Genomic DNA, 18,897 nt, shown 5'->3' on the forward strand with positions numbered 1-18,897 from the left:
ATAATTTATTAAGTTCTTGATTATTTATACATATATTAAAATGACACATAATTTTGACCAAAATTACAGGTTCTACCGAATTCATAGCTCCGCCTTTGATAGGATGGAAAAATCCCCTCCACCCTAATACTATCAAGCAATCACGGATTCAAGGGAATCCTACTTGCTCTCTAGTAAATCTGAATTAATCGAGCTAGTAATTTTCTAGTATCAAATGTCTATATATATATATATATATATAAAAAAAAAAACAATTTGAAAACCATACATACTCCTTTAATTATTTCGTCATCCACCAGTAACACATGAAAACATTCTACGATGACTTCTAAATTTCAAAAGTTGTTTATCCTTCACCGGAATATTATCCTCCGGTAAAACTCCGCCGGTATATTCCACGTGGAGGGATTGTGTTCGTCTATGATGACGTTTTTTCTCTATCTGATTACCACCATCACTGTCAACCACCATCTTCTGATCATCAATTGATGACATTTCGTAATCTTTACTAGTATTTTTTGGATAGAAATTTTCGATATCATAAGTATTAGCAGTACCAAAAGAGAGACATTCATATTTTCGACGAGTTTTCGTTCTCTTAATGGTTTTGTATACTAATGGAATAAGTCCTTCCATGACACCTTTTTTTTTTTTGAAGTTGAAAGAGAAGGAGAAGAGGAAGAAGAAAAATGAGTTATTTGAAGACTTTTGGCTTAGCTAGTTTTTGTTATATATTAGGGGTTTGGTGAGAGTTTCCAAGTTTTATTTTTCTTCTTATACTAAAAATATCCGGAGGTTAAGTTATACCGTCAAATCTTTCTAGAACAGTTATTATTAAAAAAAATATCAAAAATAAAATTGATATTGATTTCAAGTCAAAGGTCAATAAAAAAAAGGATTTCTAGTGGGTAGAGTTTTTATTTTGTAAAAACCAACCTTAAAAAGTCTTTTTTTTTTAAAAAAGATTTCTTTTTTATTTTGTAAGAAAAACCTTTGGAGGTGAATTTTTTGCAAAATTTTATAAACCTAAACTGACCTCTGGAGGGCGATTTACATTTTTGGCATTAAAAAAGTCGATTTTGTTAAAAAAAACATATATTAAAAAATCAACATCCAAGGTCGGATTTTTCTAGGAGTATCATTTTTTGGAGGTCAATTTTTGTTGTGTTTTTAATTAGTAGAGTGTAATAACATTTTACTAAAATGCCAAATTCTTTTTGGCATTTATTTTTTATATTATGTTATACTGGTATGTTTTCTATAATATATATATTTTTTATAACAATCAAAAGATATTCACACAACAACACTGGTATATATACAGATTTAACTGTATATAATATTAATCGAACAAAAATTTTGTACCATTAAGTCAGTCAAATAATATCTTTACAAAAAATCATAAAATATATAATCTTGAAAATAAGATAATATATCTCCAATAATATATATGGAAGCACTACAATAAAAATGATCTTTAGTGGCAATAAATTCTTAATTGCCGCTAAATATATACTTTTAGCGGAAATTAACACTCTTTGTATATGTCCCTAAAGTTTTTAGCGACATTGAATCTAATGGTACTTAACTAATGTCGATAAAGACTTTAGCACTCTTTATTAGTATGTTTATTTATTGCCGCTAAAACTTATTTTTGTTACGGTGAAGTATATATATCTCTTTATTCTTTCATTATTTCTACATTGACTTGATCATATATCTTGCCCCCCAATCATATCCTATTCTTGTATTTGTTTATAATTTATTCTAGAGAAAAATGTGTATATGAAAATGACACTCAATTGAAGATTGACTTGTTCTTCAATATTTATTCATTAAAATAAAAAGCACATTGATTTGGATGTGGGATTTATCATGACATAAAAGATTAGTGATGCAAGGTTTCTAGAAGATATTAAAAGGATAAACGTTAGAATAATCTTTAACTAATATGCATCGATAGTGTAAAAAAATTATATACTATATCATTAGAGATTTAGTTATAAATAATTATTTATAATCGACGTAGCTTTGTGATCTACAAAACACGATAAGTAACTTGTTAAAACAAGTAAAAACAAATCAATAATGTTAACTTTTTTAAATGAGAGAAGGAAAAGGAAAGTTTAACTACTTTAATTTTAGAAATTTGATTATTATTATTATAGTATTTGATGGAATTTTTCTTCTTGATTAATTATTTATTTTCTTATTATTAAATGATAATTAACACGATTATTTTTCTTTTATTGACTTAGTTTAGCTTATGTGTATCCTCATCCAATTTGCCTTGTGAAAGATTACGTGTGTACCAACAACCTAAAACCTTGTTTAGTTTAATTAAGAAATTTCCTAATTGTGATCTTTCTTTGCTATATCTCAACATTGTATGTAGTTTTCATAGCTTAATTAACACTAAACATGACTGATTTAGTTTTAAATATTCGCATTTGGTGTATGTCTATAAATACACAATTTTTGTTATTTTTTAGAGTTGGTGAAATTAAAGTATGAAAAAAAGAAGAATTCAAACCCTTGATAAAAAAACCCACATAGTGATTCTGAATCGTCTATCTCTTCTACACAATGATTATGATTTAAAATTGAGTTATTAGAACATCAATTAGACAAATCCATTCAAAGTACTAGATGAATGAAATATATTGTATTTTCTTGCTAAGAGTCAAATAGTGGGAGTTCTTGCTTGATTTTTTTTTTTTTTTTTTTTGTATTTCACTTTCTAGATTACCTAATCCACTTTTGCCATAAAAAAAGAGTGATAATAACTGTTACTATCAAGTTAATAATGTACTAATTAATTAGTACTTTATATAAAAAAATATATTAAGTCATCTAAAGATACTAAACAAGTACTTGAAGCATTTCGTGAAGATATAGCTACTTCTTATGCCTCAGTTTATGTTGCACTTCTCGTTTTCGAGATTCAAATTATGTAAACTTCGAACGATATGTTATAAGTTGATCTAATCCAATGATTAGTTAAATTGACTTTCCGAATATCAAAATATTTCATAGAGGAAATAGTAGAATAGTTGGACTTTGATGTACCTTTTTTTAAATTTTTTTTTTTTTTTTTTTTTATATTGATGACTCTTTATTACAATATATTTTTAAGAGATGCACCTAGATAAGTTTGTTGAAACGTCAAATCATACGTATAATTTATAAATGCTACTATTTGATATATGTTCTGTATATGAAAATGTCCAAATTAGTCCATATACTATTTAAAATTGCTCAATTTTGACATTTGTTAATTACAAATTTTTTGTTTGTAAATCCTCTTATATTAGTCCTTATCTTAAACAAAGTTTCACCATGAATGGATTCCATGTATTCAAATTCTTTGAAAAAAAAAGTGAGATAATACTAGTCAAAAGGTTAGACAAACAATTAAGTTATTCGATTTCGAATAGTACATTAACAAATTTTACACTTTTCCAAATATGTGTCTGTTCTATTTTGCTCTTTTGTTTTTTTAGAGTTTTCATATGGTGTTCAATATTTTCTTTGGGACCTGAATAAATATTGGATTTGCGCTAAGAGATGTGAAGTCCGTTTTCAGAATAAAACACTATCTATCAAATGTGATTTCGTTTCCACTTCAAACTCAAAACTTTTAGTTAAAAATGGAACGGTATTTGATGATTGCTTTGCTTATAGTACTTTTACAAGGTAGCAGTAAGATCTGCGCACACTCTATCCTCATCAGATTTCACTAGTGGGATTACACTCTGGTATCTTCCTGTTTTTGTTTCTTCATAGTAAGTAGAGTTTGAGCTGAATTGAGCATTTCAAGATTTCATTTTTTTTTTGTCATAACCAATTCAACTGTTGAGTTAATTGAGATGTTAGATGAATTATGATCATGTTTAGATGATGCAATCGCGATTTTCGTGGCACTTCAATCTCCTGAAATTGAAGTAATTGGACTCACAACAATATTTGGTAATGTTCATACAACTCTGTCCACCAGAAATGCTTTACATCTGGTAAAGTTCTTTCCTTTATTTCATTCTATAAACCAGTACTGGACACAGAGTTTAAGAAAAAACGACTTTTCACACATACTAAATGACTAGAAATATCACTCATGATAATATGGGATGTTCAGTTCTCAAATATAGAAACGTGTCGTTCTTTTTAGAAGAGACTAAAAAGGAAAGGGTAACATATAAAATGGAATGTACGTTTAGTTCTTTTGCCATAAGCATGAATGTTGATTTCGGGTTTTGATGATTCAGTTGGAGATAGCTGGGAGGACAGATATACCAGTGGCTGAAGGCTCACACGTTACAGTCACCGTATGTCCTACTGCTTATCCTTGTTCAGTTCTCTGTCTTATTGCTCATCTAGACTTATTTAGCTGTCAAATGATGTATGAACTTTCCATATTACCAGACAAACGAATTGAAACGGAGGGAGTATAAGATTTACAGAATGAAATGAACACTTCTAACGTTTACAGTATTTCTGATTGTGTACCTTTGTTCATTAAGCACATTCAGAGCTAGCATAGAACTTTTTCCCCTCACATTCCGCGGACTTGTTTATATTCATGTAAAGGAAGGCGTAAAACTTCAAAGTAGCGGATATGTTCATGGCACGGATGGACTCGGGAACCAAAACATTTCTCCACCCAAAGGAAAGCCTATTGAACAGACTGCAGCTGAATTTCTCATTCAGCAAGCTAGTCTTTACCCTGGAAAGGTCACTGTTGTGGCCTTAGGCCCCCTGACTAATATGGCACTTGTAAGAATCATACTTCCCAACTTATAAACACAAGATATCTTATTGGTCAATAACACACGAGAGGTGCGATTTTCCTACCTGATCAACTATCAGGTGTTTGTGTTTCCTACTTGATCTATCACCAACTATTTATCAAAACACGCCTCGAAGTTAATGAGTTAGTTTCCATGTGGACGAAACTTTATGAGCAAATTAAGTTATCATGTGCCTTTTGGCGATTGTATTCAAACACCTGGTCTAATCAGTTTCGAGGTGTGCTTTGATAAATAGTTGGTGATAGTTTAGGTAGGAAAATCGCTAAAAAGTAATACTTCAAGTGAGTGTATTTTGACCATTATCTCTAAAAATAATGTTCACCATATTTTGTATATGAACAGGCTATTCAGTTGGATCCTGAATTTTTCAAAAAAGTCGGTCAAATTGTTGTTCTTGGTGGTGCTTTTGCTGTAAATGGAAATGTGACTCCAGCAGCTGAGGCAAATGTAAGTTGCTAATAGCTACATTCTTATATGTGCTTCAACTTCTCAGACTTAGTTTTTGATTTTTCTTTTTTACTCATACCCTTTTTTATTCTTCGTCTGCGCAAGATCTTCAAAGATCCAACTGCTGCTGATATTGTATTTACAAGTGGTGCTGATGTTCTTGCTGTTGGATTAAATATTACACATCAAGTTGTCCTTACTGGTAATCTTTTCTTTGTTGCTTGAGTTTCATTTCAAGCCACTGTCTCTGTTGCTATTTTGAATAGAATATGATTAATAGAAACAAATACGAAGAGAGTAGTGAAGAGGAGGTGCGAGAGTTTGGCTATAGCAAGTTTTAGCAGAGGTCGAGGTATAAGCCAAAGAAGAACGAGATAATGTGATTAGATAGGACATGACTAGTCTTCAACTTACTGAGGACATGATCCTAGATAGAAAGGTACGGAGGTCGAGGATTAAGGTAGAAAGGTAATAATCCTATTTACACATAATTGAGTATCTTATTCTCCATTTTTAACTACTACCTGTTACTTTTATCTTGTTATTTTGCGGTCTTAGCTCCTAGGGTCCTGTTTTAGTTAACTTCTCTAAATAGCATCTATCTTATTTACATTTATCTACTCTTGGTAGATTCTCATCGTGGCGAATTGGCAAAGTCCAATGGAAAATTTGCCAAGTATCTCAGCAAGCTTTTGGATGTCTATTTCGATTATCACCATACTGCATACAACACGAGAGGTCTGTCTGTCTGTTTCCATATTTCTTATTTGGTGTCTGCTCACTTTCTTTACGGGCTCTATGTAGGTGTCTTCCTTCATGATCCAACTGCCTTACTTGCTGCTGTTAATCCATCACTCATCACCTATTCAGAAGGTGTCGTTCGCGTTCAGACTGTTGGCATCACAAAGGGTCTCACAATCTTTTATAATAAACAGAAAAGGTATTTGGTTCATAGTGCCTTATAAGTGTTTGCTATATTTTCCTATAACTTACATATTTCATCTGCTATTGAATTTACAAGGGTTGTTGAAGTCACTGAATGGTCTGGAAAACCCTCAGTTAAAGTGGCAGTAACTGTTGATGCTCCTAAAGTTATCGAATTGGTGATGGCACGACTCGTTAATTCATAGAAGTATTCATATGCTACTATAAGAACACTTATTTGAACAATGCTATTGTCTTTCTGCACTCAATATTCAGAAACTTAACTGCCCCCTAAAGAGGTGGTTGATGGGAAGGTTGCAGTATATAAGCTATGAATTCGGGTTACATATCGGTCACCATGATGATTGCTTGTTTGTTGTGACTGTGGCATCTCTATTAGGCGCTATAAGGAACGGAATCTTAAACTATAGACCGAGTACTACTCTCAGGAACAAGGATGAATATATGTAAGAAGTAAGCTTCTGTATCTTAAGCAACACAGCTCATATACAGAATATGAACTTGCAAAAATAAGTTACAGATAGACAAGTCGTGTTCTGATAGATTTAATCTTGGTGTAAAGATTTGACATTTGAGCCTAACTCAATTCCAAAAGCTAGATCACGAGAGGAGGATTGCCCAAGTCCATATAAGGAGGTCGACCACATGTCCATTCCCCAACCAATATGGGACTCTAACCCAGTCTAATACCCCCTTCACATCCAGGCCCAACTGAAATGTGGATCACGATCTCAAACATGGATAGACCTGGCTTTGATACCATGTAAAAATATAACATTTGGGCCTAACTCAACCCCAAAACCTAGTTCCTAAGGGGAGGATTGCCCAAGTACATATTAGCAGATCACCAGTTGTGGGACTCTTTTGTCCAAGTTTTTGAGCTTCCTAGCAGTCTACGGCAGCTATCGGCCTTAGACTTGGACTGATCTCAGTCTTCAATTAAACCCTTCATACTTTGATATAATCAATTGATGGATCAAGAGGACAATGAAGTGAAAATAACTTACTGGATTGTGGATACTATATAAGGTATTATAATCTAATATCTATAGGACCTTCAACTTGACAATAAGAGTCATGTGATCAAGCAAATAAATTTCCTGTGAGAACCTCCATACATTTACATAGGATAGAACTATTGATAATATATTCAATTTCTGTTAGTATACACAAAAACTAAGATGAAGCTAGAGGGGAAGATTCTTTGCTACATTTGTGTGACTTTACTTTAACCCCTCAGGTTTTGCTTCATAAACACGACGGAAACCTAGTGAAGAAACATAAAAAAAGCACAGATTTCCTGAAAGATCTTTGCTTTAACAAACATAAACAGGAAAACAAGTTGAGACTCAATCCGCCGATTCAACTATATCAACTCCAACTGGATTGACAGTGTCTCTAAGACCCTGCCATCAATACTGCAAAAAAAGAGCACATTTCCACTTCTCCATTTGGAAATGCTCACACAAGTAGCCACTCGAGACCACATAACCACATACACTCGTTATGCTGTTTTAATCGCAACTGGTTTACCTCGACCCATGGAGAAGCCCCTGGTGCCATCTGGCATGCGAGGGACAGAAGCTTGCTTGACTGGTGCTGACTGATCAGAAAGCATTGAGGGTTGCCCTGCTAGACTAAAACGATTGATGCTTGATAGTGCACTTCCCACACTGTATGCACGCCTCATACTTGCTGGGGGAGTACCTAAATGACCTCCACGACTGGTTTGATGAAACTGAGGACGTCCACGTCCCTGACCAAGTCCCTTAACCCAACTGCGATTGAGTCCTTTCCTCTGCCCATCGACGCCATGCTCCTCCTGTTATTTAAAACACCAGTAAATAAACTCAGAATCATTCACTACATTACATATTCATTTTTTGAAAGATAACAACACTTACAGCAAGGTCATTCAGGTGAGTATCAAGGTGGTGCCACAGGTCGTCACTATGTTTCTCGCTGGCCTCTGATGAAGTATCGTCTTCCTTGAAGCTGACCTCACTCTCGTAACCAACTTTCTTCCCTCGAGTTTGACCAGATTTTCCCTGTGAGTTCAACCAAAATCTATAAATGCTTAATAGACAAGAATTCAAGACTTTAAATGGAACCAGAAGCTCTAATTCCCGAGTTTCAATGGCTGCAGTTGGTCCTAAGATTTGTCCCCAGACAAATTTTTCAGTCATAAAAAAAGATGCAGCTTTAGATTAACTATCAGGATAGTATATGTCCAACACATACCGTGCACCTGTTCAGTATACGGACTTTCAGACCATTTCGCCAGTTATCCTCATCATTTAGCTCCATAACCTACAAAATAAGATTGCAAAAGGTTAAAGGGTGCAACAGAGAGATGATCCGGGGTATCATATTGAACAAGTTTTGATTTACTTACCGCCTTCTCAGCCAATTCAATACTTTCGTATTCCACAAATGCATGCAACTGCATTTAGATATTTCAATTCAGATTCTAGAAATGAAAAAGATATACCAAAGATTAAGATAGACTACTCCATTCTACCACCAAATATTTTGGTTTCTTAATTTGCAGTTAGAATTATTCATTATCAAGCTGTACTCAACCGAATTCTTTACAACTTCAACTTGAGATTCATCATTTCATATATTTTTGATGTGCACCTTGTTACTATACAATGTGCTATCTGACTTTCCAGTTCTAGACGCTGCAGAAGCCCCGCCATTTAACTGTGGTTGGCATGTACGAATCATTCTTACACTGACAGAATCAATTAAGAAATGATCAGTCTTACGAAAACTGTTGATTTGTTTCTAAAAGCAAATTTCCTTAAACGATCTTGTTTATACCTTCCAACAGCTGAGAAAATCTTCATGAGGTTCTGGTGGCAGTGATCATCGGGTAAATTCTCAGCAACCACTATGCGAGACTAAAAGAGACAGAATCAAAGTAAGAAAAATGACAACCCGTAAATACAATGAGAGCAGTAATGATCCTGGCAGAGCCATGGTTAAGAAAGGGGGTTCAATTGAATTATACTGCGCAAATAGGGACAAAGGTAACTTTTTTTCATATATATATAAAAAAACTTCTGAATCCCCTTGACATAAGGGAAATAGTTCAAAATTGCTAAGTTGCAAGTTCGGATCTTTTGAATCCCCTTTGTTCAAAATCCTGGCTCTGCCACTGAATGTGAATATTCACAAACTCGTGATCAACTGTCCTTGTTCTAACAGATCGATACATCATAACTGCACTGCTCAAGACAGAAATTGAAACACTAGCCATAGAAAAATGAACTTACTTGCAGCTCTTCCAAGTCCTTTTCAGACAGCGGAAATTGGCGTCTAACCTTTCTTCCATCTTCACTAACCACCTAGAAACAGAGAAATCAATTATGTAAGTACGTAAAATGACTAAAGCTACAAAGAAATTAAATGCAAGATATCAAGACCTTCACATGCATTACAGGTAGCAAAGTGAGCGTTCAACATCTACTATATATACATAACAAAAATTTTGACCTTGTATATACAATAGAATTTTCCGGCAAAGGAGGTTCAGATGAACCCCCTTCCGCCCCTGATGGGGATGGTAGATGTGAGGGGCGGAAATGAGGAGGTGAAGAGGAAAAACTCACAAGCTTTGTTGAGCACTGCAGAATTTTCGCAACGTAGGCATGATTACTCGTAAGAGCTTTAATCTTCTTGAATGATGCAACCACAGACATTGGTACTACAACATCGAATAAAAATCGAAAAGAAACCAAAAGATTCATCAGATAAAAATTTGAACTTTGAAATATCAATGAAGACAAGATTATTATATTACTCTAGAAATCTTACCATATCCTTCTGGATCCTTGAACATAATCCTTATTAGATGATCAGTTGTTGCCAAATTTATATCACTAAAATAAAATTCCACCTGCACAGAATGTAACAAAGAAAAAATTGAAGTTTTTAAATTTGGAACATTACTTTAAATGGATTATTCTTAATCCAATTTCCAATACCATTTTCAATTTTTTTTTTTCCAAATTTCACCGTTGGCATAATACATAAATGTGTCTTTTAACTTCGTTTTAGCTAACATCTATGCCCTCCAGCTTTCAGTGAGCACAAGTAGGCCTTTAAATCTGTATAAAATTGAACAAATAGACACACATGTACGTCCTACATAGTATATTACACATAGCACGCCAGGTAGGATGTGAATTGTCACATAGCACGCCATGCAGAACGCATGTGTTTACTTGTTCAATTTTGTAAAAATTTGAGTGTCTACTTGTGCACACCCAAAACTGGAGGACGTATTTATGTATTATGTGATCACATTTTATATCCAAATGTGAATTAAACACACAAACAAATTAATCATACCTGATTAATAATTTTTTGACAAGCTTCATCACTTAACCGTTCAGAATCGGCACCAATAACCACCACCGCTGGCAAACCGCCATGATCGACAAATCCCCTTCCAATTCCGGCACCATAAGGATATTGCACAGGCAATTGAGACGCATAAATATAATTTTGTACAGGAACATGCGTAGTGATCTGATGAAATGTAGCAGACGGTGTTGCAATAAGATGCACCACCGTCTGTCCATTAACGGGCCCTGATCCAGGCCCAATCCTACTCCCGGGCCGATTATTTAAATCGGCCCGGGAGGATTGAGGATGTGACATTGTCGCCAATGAAGGCGAGGAAGATGATTTAGCGAACATAGCTGATGATAATGATGGAGAAGACGAACTTCGTGGAATAAATGCAATTGCACGGGCGTTGAGTCTTGTATAAGAAGGAGATAACGGAGATGAAGAAGAAGGCGTTGATTCGAATGGATGATCCAGATCAAGTGAAGCTGATGAAGATGTAGCAGTTGAATTCAATGAATCGAGGAATAATGTATCATGTTCTATAGCCATAACAATGCACAAATGATGTAATTTTTTTTTTGATGTATATAGATATAGATACAGATTATTATTATTTTTTTCGAGATCGAGTGTTTTTTTTTTTATTAATTAGTGTTATCTTTTTTTGCTTTTTCTTATTTCTTCTTCGTTTTCGTTTTCGTTTTCTCTTTCCCCCTAACGTGACGACGGGGGAAAGGGGAAAAGGAAAAAAAAGGAGATTCAATGGAAGTAAGAATCAAAAATGAAGAAGAAAATGGTGGGGGGAAGAGAATGGAGAAGAGTTCTCGGTTTTGAGTTTGATACTACAATTAACTATTTATACTTTTTTTAATTTCACTGATTTTATTTTAATTTTTAAAATTATTTGGACATGTGGAAGAAAGAGGAAGAAAAAACGCGTGAATTAATTAGATCCTATAATCGGATTACCGTTCAATAAAGAATTGGTTTGCATGCATGGGAGCTTGGAATATTTTTTTGAGGTTATATGGTTTTAAAATTAAGTTATGCAGAAATTAATAAGGAATATATATAATTACTCAAAAAGACCATATGGTCAATTTATTTTTTTCAAAAAAGAAGAGAAAAGAACACTTGGATCCCAAAAAGAAAAATTATTTATAAGCGGTTATCCTTTACTTTCATACCCCATCCTGATTTAACTACTAATGTGTGTGAAAATACTACTCATATCCTATCTAATCACTTCTCCTTAGTGTTTTTTTCGGCCTACCTCTACCTCTCCCTGTGCCTACTACATCCAACCCCTCGCACCTTCTCATAGGAGCGTATGCGCATTTCCGTTTTACATGTCCAAACTATTACAATCTTGCATCTCTCACCTTGTCTGTCATTGAAGTCACTCCTACATTTTCCTAGATAACAAAACTACACAAATTGGACCCATTAGGCAAAGTATTTACCTAAATTGGACCCAACTCAAAATATTACCTTATTGAACCCACAACCCAAACTATTTACCCGACTGCCCCCTTGTTCTATTCATTGAACCACTACTTCTTCATCCTTGGTATATATATTCTGATGATATCTATAAACTCTGATGGTATCAAGTAGTAATTGAATATTTTTTCACTGAAACATTGTTTGTTCTCCTTGATGTCCATATATATATATATAAACTCTGATGGTATCAAGTAGTAATTAAATATTTTTTCACTGAAACATTGTTTGTTCTCCTTGATGTCATATATATATACTCCAATGGTATATACTTCAATCGTATCAATGAGTGACTGACATAACTTCAGATTACCGAAGACCTGACCTTAGATATGATGGATGTGGAGGGTCACGTATTAGGGTGAAATGTTAGTAGGTAGGTAGTGGAGTGTTGCCTTGTTTTCGAGAGTTAATGGTTTTGTTGTTTGTCGTTGTACTAGTCGATCATATTCTTGTTAGTTCTAGTTTTTGATATTTATCTTCATCTGTCTATTTCGACTACTGCAGTACTATTCCGTTGTTGTTCATATTTTTTCCTTGTAGGCTCTGCGCTGCCTCTCCTATTAGTTGTTATGTTTTGTCGTTGTTTTCTTCTTCTTTACACCTGAAATTTCTGCACTTGAGTTTTAAGGGTCTATCGAAAACAACATCTTTACTTCCACAAGATAGTGATAATAAGGTCTGCGTAAACTCTACCTTCCTCAGATCTCACTTGTGAGATTTCACTGAGTACGTTATTATTTTTGTAATTATCTTTACAAGATAGGAGTAAGATTGCGTACATACCATTCTCCCCAAAACCACTTGTGAAACTAAGTGGCAGAGCAATACAGACAATTACTGGATCAGCTCGGTGTTACCATTTCAGAATCAAAATCGATTAAATCTTAAAATAGTACCATTGAGTTTGCTAAAAGGTATTGGACAAAAGATATGCAAATTGATCTTTCTCCAATATCTCTTAGAGCGTTGTTAAACTACAGTAAATTTGTTGTCGTAGGCTCATAGCAACTAATATGTATGGTGGAATTGTTATTAGTTAACATATACCAAAACCATTCATTCCTTAAATTTTAAGGACTAAAAATGTATTAAGAGTACACTTTGATGGTTAAATTAGTCATACTCCCAAACTTAAGGGACTATTTTGTTAAAATCTCCATTGTTATCCTTCATATTTTAATCTTAACAAGAACCCTTTCTTCTTCTACCTTCACGCCCCTCAAAAAGATCAAAGAAAAAGTTAGAACTCAAGAACAGTAACATTGATTTGTTTACAATAATTTGTCCGTTTTTGTCTATTTGATCCTCGCCGAGGACTCTCCGATCCATTAATTTCGTATTTTCATATTGTTTTTTCAGCTTATAGGGAGATCAATTACGAATAATCTAAAGGGTCTTTGCATAAAGATATGCAAAAGACCTCATTTTCGTTGTAAATTTATTATTTTTTTGTTGTGGGGTTGTTCAATTTCGTATTTTTTTTGTGGGTTTTGAATTTGGGAGATGGGAAATATATTTGTGAAGAAACCGAAGATCACCGAAGTTGATAAAGCGATTTTGTCTTTGAAGACTCAAAGGCGTAAGCTTGCTCAATATCAGCAACAGGTATAAGGAACTTTATTTTTGCCCCTTTTTGAAATTTTGATTGCAGTTGTCTTTTTGGTGGGCTAAACTTAAATTGCTTAATTTAGTCAATTCTTTGAAAGATAGATCATGGGTAGTTTTTGGATTTGTTTGTTTGTTTTCTGGGATTGGTTTTTGTGGAGAATTAATAGGTGAAATTATGAAATTATAAAATATGACAGCAAGAAGGCGTTTGGGTGTTTTTTGCAATGCACAATTATAGCTCAACAATGATGTTAATACTAGATTTATGATGTTGAGATTGAGTTGTGGAACTATGTGTTTTTTCTTGAGTCTTTCAACAATAACTATGTTTAGGAGGAATTAGTTCTCTATATTTGTATTTGAGCTGAAGGTCTATTGGAAACAACCTCTCTACCTTCAAGGTAAATGTATTGTCTGCGTACACTTTACCCTCCCCATACCCACTTTGTGAGATTACACAGGGTGAGATTACACGGGGTATGTTGTTGTTATAAGATTGATATGCAACGAGTTTAAGTGGAGTAAGATGATTAGTGAGGGTTCATAGCGGATCCCGACTTGTTTTTGTACTGAGGCTTAGTTGTTGTTGGTTCTTCCTTGACCATGACGTGATGCGTAGAGGAGCTGTGCATCAAAGTTTCTATATTTCTGAATGAATCGACCAGCTCTTCCACTTTGAGAAATGATTAGCATCTGAACTTGGCATTACCTAGAATATTTGTAAATTTTACAATACGCATTACATATCCCGCATCTCAGTGGTCATTATATAGGGGAGGAAGAGATGTTGACAGCTTGTTCTTACTTTCAACACATAAAAGATCTATTACACGGTGGTCTGATTTGAAAAAAGTTTGTACCTTTCATACAATGGTTTTTCATTTTTTGTAGAAGTTTTGATTAAATACTGCTTCGTATGATGCTGATAAGAAAAGTGAGCCTTTGATGGAGCTTTTGTCTTCTGTAGTTGCCATCCAAGGAAACAATCTGTCAACTGTATTCCTGGATGAAAGAAGGTTATAAATGACCTAATAGAGAACTTTCTTTTCTTTTCTCCAAGCCAGAAAAGAGAATCTTTGAATTGCCTAAATCTTCAAAACCATATAGCCTAGATATAAGTTGACTTACCACTTCTAGTTCGGAGCAATTACCTTCTATACAAGACCTCAAGTCTCAGCATCAACCATTGCTTGAAATAATGGCACTTTGTTGTTTATATCATATTTCTGTTAAAATGAATACAAAGTAAAAAAGGGCATTCTCAGTTATCATTGAAACTAGACATGCAGCTAATTTTAATTGTTATGGGAAGTTTTAGAGGAGAGTGACCCATCCCCTGATTATGCACTAAGTCAGAATGCTAACACTCCTAAAATATTGAAAGTAATAAAGGAAAGAAAACCCAAAAATGGGTATAAGTTGGTTTTACATGAGGTAGGGGAATTCTATTAAATGTTGCAACTGAAGGATCAAGATGATTGTCCACATTAAGAACTTAAAGGTTCTCTCCTTTTTCTTGGTGCCAAAGGCTCCACTTAGGCCTGATTTACAAGATGTCCTCAAGGAATATTCTACTGGATGCATGTGTTGGTTTCAGACCTGCTAATACCTTCTGTTATTCTTTGCTTTCAGCTGGATGCTGTTATTGAAGCTGAGAAACAAGCTGCAAAAGACTTGCTACGTGAAAAGAAGAAAGAGAGGGCCCTTTTAGCATTGAAAAAGAAGAAAGTGCAAGAAGAACTATTAAAGCAAGTTGATGTTTGGCTCATAAATGTTGAGCAACAAGTAAGTAATTCTTCTTAATTCAGTTCCATACTTTTACTACCATGCTAAATTTCCTTATTTCTCTTAAGCATTTAATTGTTTTCTGATTCTATGTGCAAATCCTTTTAGTTGGCAGATATTGAACTGACAAGCAAGCAAAAGGCTGTCTTTGAGAGTTTGAAAACTGGGAATAATGCAATCAAAGCAATACAAGGTGAGATCAACCTAGAGGATGTTCAAAAGTTAATGGATGATACTGCAGAGGCAAAAGCTTATCAAGATGTAAGCTCTTTTGATATCTCATCCCCTTCTCACTTATATTTGGTAGTGTCTACTCAGTCTTGTGAGATTTGGGAGTTCATTCATGCTTGTATAGTGATAGTAGTTTTGATGCAATACCGGAAGAGAGATGAGAGAAAGGTAAGGGGAAGAAAGAAAGTTAACAGGAAAGAGATTATAGCAAGGGGGATGGGGCAAAGACGAACAGACCAGGGAAAGAAAGGATAAGTGGAGGGAGAGAATTTTAAGAGGAGAGATCATAATAGGGTAGAATTCATGTATTTATAAAACAAAAGTATTAAAGGCGTCCTACTTATGTAAGAGTCTCGAACAATCTAGAGGTTTTGATACAATTAAAGCTCTATATGTATCTAAAGACACAAATAAAAACCAAACCAAGTCTACTTGATAACAGTTGGTGATGGAGTGAGTGATCAGAGATAGAATCTGAATATGAAAGATCTAACATAATCCGAAATGAAATGGAATTAAAAAAATCTGGAAAACGTGTAAAGATGTTATTTGTGGAGAATCTCGTGTTTTGGTTGAGATTCTCGACTCTTTTGCTTCTATCTTGTATAAGGGTTCCCCCTAGTTTCAAATTAATGAAATCATCACTTTAAACAACCACAATAACTATGTCTCAATCCCAAGGTAGTTAGATTATCTGTATCAATCCTCATTATCTTTGTTGCTGACCTTTATCAATCTTTTTTTGAAAAGAAAAAAACTTTGGTTCACTAGCACTAGAAATTCTCTACATTTTTTGACAAACAAATCCCTAAAAAGACTAAAAGACTCATAACAATCGTTATTCCTAATGTAAACATACCAACATGACCAAACTTTAATCCCAACTTATTAATTTTGTCTTAATGGTTCTTTTTCTCCATTGTGCTCTGGTTTGCACCAAGTCTGCACAGAATCCTAGAGATTGTAGGTCCTGCTACACTTCTTTCCATATGATTTTAAATCTGTCTATCCCTTGTATTTCCTTCAATCACCATGGTTCCACACCTACGTAGTGCGGTGAATAGTCTCTTCTTAGTAGACTTTGCTATCATCAGTTCTTTTTCTTGAAGTTCAGTTAATTTTTCTGCCTGGGTGTCACTGCTGCCACTTGATATAGCCAACTGTTGCAGTGATCTATTTTACTTTTAGTTTTGCTGTTATATCCTACTAGCTGCTATCTGATTATCTCCTGTATAATACCGGACAAATCCTGTTTCCTTGCCTGGATTCAATGTGTATAAATCTCTTGAATCAGTTTGAATTCAACACCACCCAATAGTAATGGGCTTCCACCATGTTTGGCAGAGTTTTTCTGTGCCTGACATACGTCATTTCCAGCTAAGGATATTCTCTATGCATAATCTCTTCTTCTTTTCATATAATGGAACTGGTGGGCATCAATCTATTTCCTGAAATGATTTTCTTTCCATCAGGAAGAAAGTTTCTTGATATTATCCCTGTTCTCGCTCTTACCTATGTATTGTATATTCCTAGTGTTTCTGGGTGAAGGAAGGGTATTAATATTCGAGGATAGATCAACTTGAACAAGAAACGTCCTGCATGACTACCTATGCTTGAGGTGGCCTCAAGGAATTGCTCCCAATTAGATTCTGCCACTAGGCACTTGTCCACCGAGCTCCCTTTGACTAACCTTTTTGCACTGCGTTGAACTAGTTTGCAACATAATTTTGTTAAAAAAGAAATTACGTGGAGCAAGGGATCACTGCTGATGCATTTTAGTCTTTGAGCAAATAATTTGACTAGGTATTATGAGAGATCAGTTTGACAGTGAAGACCGCTCCTTTCCTTTTCGTTTTTTTGTGCATGACTGCTCGTATCCGTTTGCAGGAAGTTAATGCTATTCTTGGAGAGAAACTATCTGCTGAAGATGAGGAGGAAGTTTTAGCAGAATTTGAGAATCTGGAATCTCAGGTCTGTCTATTTTTTATGTAGTCAATTGGTGCTAAAACTTGGTTCATTTCTTTGTGACTAAGTACTCTTTCTGTTGATGACACCATAGCAGCTTTGCCGCAGCTATTTCTGGTTAAACTACTAATTACCTTAATTTTTTCCCACCACAAATCATCTTATTTTGCATACTTATTCTGGCTATACTTCCCTGTCTTGGTTGAGAGATAATCAAATGCACTAAATGATCACCTTCGCTATAGCACAACAACATTATGGAGTTCTAGTATAATACCCTTTTAGTTTTTAGTGATGCTTTCTCCTTATTTGAAGGAAGCAAAAACTTTGCAGGTATTGAATACGATAATGTTATAATTCCACCTAGAGGTCTAGATGCCTTCGATATAATGATGCTCCCTCCGTTTCATTTTATGTGTCTTAGTTTGACTGAGCATGGAATTTAAGAAAGAAAAGAAGACTTTTGAATCGTGTGCTGTATCCTTTTCTAAAGAATCACTCTAATATTTTACCTGACGGTGGATAATTTGTACAGTTAACACTTCAAGATCTGCCAGAAGTTCCTTCTGCAATACCTTCTGGTGAAAATGTTGAAGAGAAACTGGATCTACCTGACGTACCAACTAAAGCACCAGTCATTACAGAAGCTGTTATGGAGGACACTCAAGATGCTTCAACCGCCGTGTCTGTGCAAAAGAAAGGTTACCATTTTTTCTCTATTATTCTCACACCCACCTTCTTTTCTCAGTTATCTATTTTTCTGAGTTTTTGTTTGAATTTGCACAGTTTTGGAGGAACCAATACCTACTTGATCCCAGCGCAACTTGGTTGATTCATAAAGTTCGAATTTGATGAAATTTATCAAAAAGAATGTCAAGTTTCAGAATGCTATAAACGTTTTCTCAATGCTAAGAATTTGTTATCTTTCGACTTTTCTGTCTCATCTCTTGTAATTTGTGCAGATTGTGGTTGTATTTCTGGGGATCAGATTTGTACAGTGCTTTCGTGATTTGTTGACACATACCAAGTCATTTACCATTGTCTTCATACTCATATCCTACTAGTTTCTTATAATTCTGCTACTTTTGTTGCATTATGCAAGAAAGAAAGCTTATTGTTCTTGTTTCTCAAACATTCTTGTAACTCACATTTTAGATTGTCCAAATGAGCCACATGACAACTAATGCCTATTGACTATACTTAAATATGTCTCGTCTTGTGGTTAATGAAGTGGATGAAA

General features: G+C 34.5%; 4 protein-coding genes across 4 annotated transcripts; 2 read left to right on the forward strand and 2 right to left on the reverse strand.

Annotated features, from left to right (window-relative positions):
- Positions 1 to 282: 282 nt before the first annotated feature.
- LOC125820060 (uncharacterized) lies at positions 283 to 648 on the reverse strand. Its single transcript, XM_049499476.1, has one exon. It carries the CDS (start codon positions 634 to 636, stop codon positions 289 to 291), a length of 348 nt encoding a protein of 115 aa, XP_049355433.1. The 5' UTR covers positions 637 to 648; the 3' UTR covers positions 283 to 288.
- A 3,002-nt stretch (positions 649 to 3,650) lies between these two features.
- Positions 3,651 to 6,524, forward strand: LOC125820380 (probable uridine nucleosidase 2). Its single transcript, XM_049499812.1, has 10 exons — positions 3,651 to 3,683; positions 3,734 to 3,785; positions 3,898 to 4,013; positions 4,266 to 4,325; positions 4,588 to 4,773; positions 5,151 to 5,255; positions 5,361 to 5,457; positions 5,886 to 5,993; positions 6,060 to 6,195; positions 6,277 to 6,524. Exons 1-10 carry the CDS (start codon positions 3,651 to 3,653, stop codon positions 6,383 to 6,385), a joined length of 1,002 nt encoding a protein of 333 aa, XP_049355769.1. The 3' UTR covers positions 6,386 to 6,524.
- A 751-nt stretch (positions 6,525 to 7,275) lies between these two features.
- Positions 7,276 to 11,136, reverse strand: LOC125820030 (la-related protein 6B-like). The gene is made up of 10 exons (XM_049499449.1): positions 10,560 to 11,136; positions 10,023 to 10,104; positions 9,818 to 9,912; positions 9,482 to 9,553; positions 9,027 to 9,106; positions 8,841 to 8,937; positions 8,596 to 8,643; positions 8,442 to 8,510; positions 8,105 to 8,248; positions 7,276 to 8,022 (listed from the first exon to the last, which is right to left on the reverse strand). Exons 1-10 carry the CDS (start codon positions 11,109 to 11,111, stop codon positions 7,705 to 7,707), a joined length of 1,557 nt encoding a protein of 518 aa, XP_049355406.1. The 5' UTR covers positions 11,112 to 11,136; the 3' UTR covers positions 7,276 to 7,704.
- A 2,161-nt stretch (positions 11,137 to 13,297) lies between these two features.
- Positions 13,298 to 18,662, forward strand: LOC125820055 (vacuolar protein sorting-associated protein 20 homolog 2). Its single transcript, XM_049499472.1, has 6 exons — positions 13,298 to 13,673; positions 15,309 to 15,461; positions 15,570 to 15,722; positions 17,580 to 17,663; positions 18,193 to 18,358; positions 18,444 to 18,662. Exons 1-6 carry the CDS (start codon positions 13,572 to 13,574, stop codon positions 18,467 to 18,469), a joined length of 684 nt encoding a protein of 227 aa, XP_049355429.1. The 5' UTR covers positions 13,298 to 13,571; the 3' UTR covers positions 18,470 to 18,662.
- Positions 18,663 to 18,897: the final 235 nt, after the last annotated feature.

The sequence above is a fragment of the Solanum verrucosum genome, unplaced genomic scaffold (genome assembly GCF_900185275.1).
Source record: "Solanum verrucosum unplaced genomic scaffold, falcon-dt-bn FXZP01000229.1, whole genome shotgun sequence".
NCBI classification, from domain to species: Eukaryota; Viridiplantae; Streptophyta; class Magnoliopsida; order Solanales; family Solanaceae; genus Solanum; species Solanum verrucosum.